Consider the following 4,816-nt stretch of genomic DNA (forward strand, 5'->3'; position numbering starts at 1 on the left):
AACATTTATTGAAATGTAAACACTGAACACAGATTCAGCTTTCTTAAACACACATTCAAGTAAACACTTTCAAGTAAAAAGGTGTTTGGTGCTTTTAATTCTTCATACCGATTCAAGTAAAGAACGCAAATATCGGCCCGATATATCAGCCGATCCTTAATAGGCACTCAAGAAAAGAATAGAAAATACATTCCAATACGCAATAACCAGTATTTGTAATGCTATTACATGAAAGCAAAAGTGGAAAATATCTATGTATATATAATATGTGATATAACTGACAGCCTGCGTTCATATTCAAGTTTCCTGCGACAATACTGGTCTTCTATTGTAGAAAAATAGCTTTAAAAATTAGCTTTAATGATAATTCATTCAAGTTGCACTATTGGCAGAATCATAAAAAAGTCACATCATCCTGAGACTCTATCCAGCACCACTGAGCATCATACCCAAACAAAATCTCATTCGCCATATTTTCGACCTCTTCTCTTGACTTTTCATCAGCCTTCGTGTCTCCTGGTGTGGTGGTGGATTTGACGAGACCTCCATCGGCCTTTGGACAAACCTCTAAATGCTGAAGTTGTGAGTCCGAGAAACTGCTCCGGCTTTCTACGGCGCTCCATCCTTCTGCCTTTAAGCTTCCAGTCAGTTTTTCGGCATCGGTTGAGCTTGGAATATCCCTATCAGAATAGATTTTCAATTAAGCAATAACGTCCACATTTATGACAAATATTTTCTGTGCCGTGCACACCTGCATGAAGATGCTGATGGTCCAGGCTCCTCTGCCATCACCAGGCTGCTCGCACTTCCTGTTAAACTGCTGTCACGGCTGGCCAAGGCGCGCCGATCCAACATGAGCCAACGCATGGCCTCAATACCCTCGTGCACGGACACCAGCTGCCGCAGAATCCTCACGTCTGCCGATCGCATCCACCTCTGCGTGGACAGTGAAGAATGGCGGGAAGTACTTTAGCTCATGTGTGTCACACCAAAGCTGTCTGAAGTTGGGGTAAAATAATTGCCAATAAAACATGTACGTGATGTACACAAATGTACACTATCGTTCCATTTATGTTCAGTAATTTGCAGATTTGGAAATGCAGCCTAAATGTGTACCGAGGGGAAAACAGGAAGTGAGGTTCAGAGTTGAGTGTTATCTTGACCAATGACATTCGCCTTTAACAGAAAAAAACGAGTCAAAGACGGGAACCGGCTCCTACCGTTCATTTCAAAGAGCCGGATATAGAGCCGATTCTTTCCGGACCGACACATCACTGTCAGATTTATACCAAAAATGTATCGTCCACCTTTACTCGGCTTCATATCACGTGACTGACATTACTTCTACTCTTTAGTATTTCATAAAAGACATAGAGAAATAATATTTACCATTTCTTGCTTTAAGTTGCTCAATTTACTGGCAAAAGTATCGCTGAAAGAACATCGGAGGTCCTCTGTCGTACCAACGTCCGCGTCCACATCGTCCCTCATCCAAAGTAGAAGACTTTCAGGTGTTTTCCTACCGACTTTACTTTCCAGTTCCTTCAAATCTGGAAACGCCACACTAGCAACGTTTTCTTCCATGTTGACGTTTGCTTCCACTTAGGAAGAAAATATGGAACCGCGCTCCTTTGGACGTCACATATGCTGGTAGCAGCAAACGAAGCCAACATTCGCTCATGTTTTTGTTATGCTCACGAACATTCCACGGAGAAGCTATGAAAATCTCTTGTGTCGCCATTGACAGCGTAGAAGATGCTGGTTTAGGGGGGAAAACAAACAATGGCGGTAGGTTCATTCTGCTGGTCTCGCGCACAAGCGTCATTATTGACACCTGCCACAATGTGCACGCGAGGAGGGCGCATGCGCAAATCGTGTATACACAATCACGTGACCACGGCCCTGCCAACATTGGAGGAGGGAGATACTGATATCAGTTCGTTAGCGTACTTAAATGATATAAGATCATTAAATTATATTATCATAATCAGAATAAAATACAGGACCAGCATTTTAAGACAGGGGTGGTCAAAGTAAGATTAATAATTGATAGTGTAATGCACTAAAACGTGTCAAATATTGTAAAATGTAGGGTTGACCTAATTTATTTAAAGGGTTGAAGGATGTTCCCATTTCTGTTGGCCTGGTTGTAAATAGAATCAACATGGGACGAGATGAAAGACGCATAAAAAATAACTTATTTTAGTAGTGTACTTGTTTCCTTGCCCTCTGCTTTTCTTTGTTTTATAAAGAGATAATTTTCTTGGCTTGTTGCGTATCGTAGACTGACAACCTAGTAACAATAGTAATCAATTTACTGGCCAACATTAATGGAATGGAATGTTCCATATTTCAACTAGCAAAAATAAGCCGTTTTTAACACTCTAACCCTAAGATAATGACCCAAAACATATAAAAAAACATAAATAATACACTTGACAAGTGGCCAGCAACAGAGACAAGAAATTTCTGACGAATATTGATTTTCCTTCGTCCAAAAAATACTAAATTAAATTTAAAAAGCATGCATTCTAAACTTCTTTCTACAAGGGAAAACTAATATAAAAAAAACTAATATAAAACTAATATAAAAAATATTCCGCAGAAAGTTCTTGTGCCCAACTATTGCGGAAGGTCCTACAAATGTGGAGCACTTGTAGGTTGCATTACCGTTTCAGCAACAGCAGAGGGAGACAAAGATTGCTGTATTTAACTTCGACTCATGTGACAAAGTAGCACAATCTGTACCATCCACTACTGTGCTGTACTACACCAAGCGGTTTTAGGTTTTCCTGAACTGTTAAACTGAAAGATGAAAAGCTGAGCCACAGTTCTGGTTAAAAAAGAATCATTTTATGTGGTTGGATCTTAAAGAGGTTCTAAGTAGAGCTCCAAAAATGCAAAAAAAAAAAAATGGGAGCGAGACAAAATATGATCATGATCTTTCAATGGAACAATGGAGCTTCTAGGTTGTGCAGGGGCGTCAAACAAGCAAGAGGCCTAGCTGTTGCTGTTGGGGTTGGACACAGTAAGGTCAATTTGAAACTTCCTTAAATATCCCGAGGGTTCTGGAACAAAGAAGTCAAGTGGTAGACCCAAAAAACGTCAACGGCCCTGAGCAGGTGGATCCCATTGGCTGTCCATTAAGACACAAAACCATCCTCGGCAAAAATGAAGGTTGTTTTCGGTGCTGAGTGCAGTCCGATAACCATAAAATGGCATCTGAGAGAAGAAGCTTTACAGGCCTGGTCTCCTTCAACACCACCAAATTTCCCATTTGGAATTTGAAGTAGAGCACCAAATATGGGACATTGAAAGGTGGAAGAAAAAAGCTTACTCTCTTTGAACGCCTCTCACAGCTCACTATTGCTCTTGAAGTTGAACAAAGTAAGACACATTTGAAACTTCCTAAAAGATCCTGAGGGTTCTGGAACAAAGAAGTGGTAAACCCCAAAAAAACATCAACAGCCCTGAGCAGGAGGATCCTATTGGCTGTCTGCTCCGACACAAAACCATACTCTGCAAAATGAAGATTGTTCCTGGTGCCGAGTGTAGTCTGATAACCATAAAACGGCATCTGAGAGAAGAACAATACAATTCTAAAAAGGCATTGTCGTCTTCAATGCCACACAATTTCCCCAAAAACACGGGACATTGAAAGGTGGAGCATCAGGTTGTCCAGGAGCATCAAATGATAGCTGCCATTTTTTGACAGGTTAACGACTTCTTCCAGAGGAATAAGCTCACTCTTTGGGACCATCTTGCGTGTTCCCCTCATCTTAATCGAACTGAGAACATTTGGGGACGGATAGCAAGGGAAGTTTCCAAAAATGGACACCAGTTCCAGACAGTTGATGCCCTCAATCTTCCCGCAACATTCCCACAAGCCTCCCGGAAACACTGACATCAAGGATGCCCAAAGCCATTTTTAAAGGCAGATACTTACTGAGTCCTTTATTGGTATAAATACCATTGAGGTTGGTGTTTTTTTCCCCCCTGTTGGGATGCAAAGAAGCGGATACATTAATATTCCGTCCACACAAGCTGTCTGCGACACATTTACAGGACACAGCGGAGTCTCTGTGGAAGAGGACATCTGCTGGGCCTGCCACTTGGTGACCTTTGCTCATAACTTACCGCTCTGACGTGACTTCCATCTAAAGCAGGGGTCTCAAACTCACGGATGCTAGTTTGAGGCCCCAGCCTTGATATGAAAGTTTATTTTGTTTAATTTGTTTTTTGATTTGCTTATTTATTTTTCCATCTTATTTTGTGTTGAAAAATAAAAATTAACATTAAACATTTATTTAATAATTTTATTATAAATAAAAATTAATTTGTTCATTTGTTTAATTTGTTTTTTGATTTGCTTATTTATTTTTCCATCTTATTTTGTGTTGAAAAATAAAAAATAACATTAAACATTTATTTAATTATTTAATAATAAATAAAAGTTAATTTGTTCATTTGTTTAATTTGTTTTTTGATTTGCTTATTTATTTTTCCATCTTATTTTGTGTTGAAAAATAAAAATTAACATTAAATATGTATTTAATTATTTAATAATGCATAAAAAATAATTTGTTCATTTGTTTAATTTGTTTTTTGATTTGCTTATTAATTTTTCTATCTTATTTTGTCTCAAAAAATAAAAATTAACATTAAACATTTATTTAATAATTTAATAGTAAATAAAAAATAATTTGTTAATTTGTTTCACTTGTTTCATTTGTTTTTTGATTTGCTTATTAAATTTTCCATCTTATTTTGTGTCGAAAAATAAAAATTAACATTAAACATTTATGTAATAATTTAA

At 38.1% G+C, this 4,816-nt stretch overlaps 1 protein-coding gene across 1 annotated transcript; it reads right to left on the minus strand.

Moving 5' to 3' along the window:
* On the minus strand, nucleotides 1-1,842 carry LOC131125742 (leucine rich adaptor protein 1-like). The gene is made up of 3 exons (XM_058067573.2): nucleotides 1,390-1,842; nucleotides 752-936; nucleotides 1-680 (listed from the first exon to the last, which is right to left on the minus strand). The coding sequence occupies exons 1-3, from the start codon at nucleotides 1,582-1,584 to the stop codon at nucleotides 395-397; spliced, it is 666 nt and encodes a 221-aa protein (XP_057923556.2). The 5' UTR covers nucleotides 1,585-1,842; the 3' UTR covers nucleotides 1-394.
* Nucleotides 1,843-4,816: the final 2,974 nt, after the last annotated feature.

This window comes from Doryrhamphus excisus, linkage group LG6 (genome assembly GCF_037039965.1).
Source record: "Doryrhamphus excisus strain RoL-2023G ecotype Guam linkage group LG6, RoL_Dexc_Guam_v1.1, whole genome shotgun sequence".
Classification (NCBI taxonomy): Eukaryota; Metazoa; Chordata; class Actinopteri; order Syngnathiformes; family Syngnathidae; genus Doryrhamphus; species Doryrhamphus excisus.

Bases quoted from the DNA above. Each gene is read 5' to 3' on its own strand.
- LOC131125742 (XM_058067573.2), bottom strand. From the start codon at position 1,584: ATGGAAGAAAACGTTGCTAGTGTGGCGTTTCCAGATTTGAAGGAACTG. The intron at 937-1,389 runs GTAAATATTATT...CTGTCCACGCAG, and splicing joins GCAACTTAAAGCAAGAAATG to AGGTGGATGCGATCGGCAGA. The intron at 681-751 runs GTGTGCACGGCA...CTATTCTGATAG, and splicing joins CCATCAGCATCTTCATGCAG to GGATATTCCAAGCTCAACCG.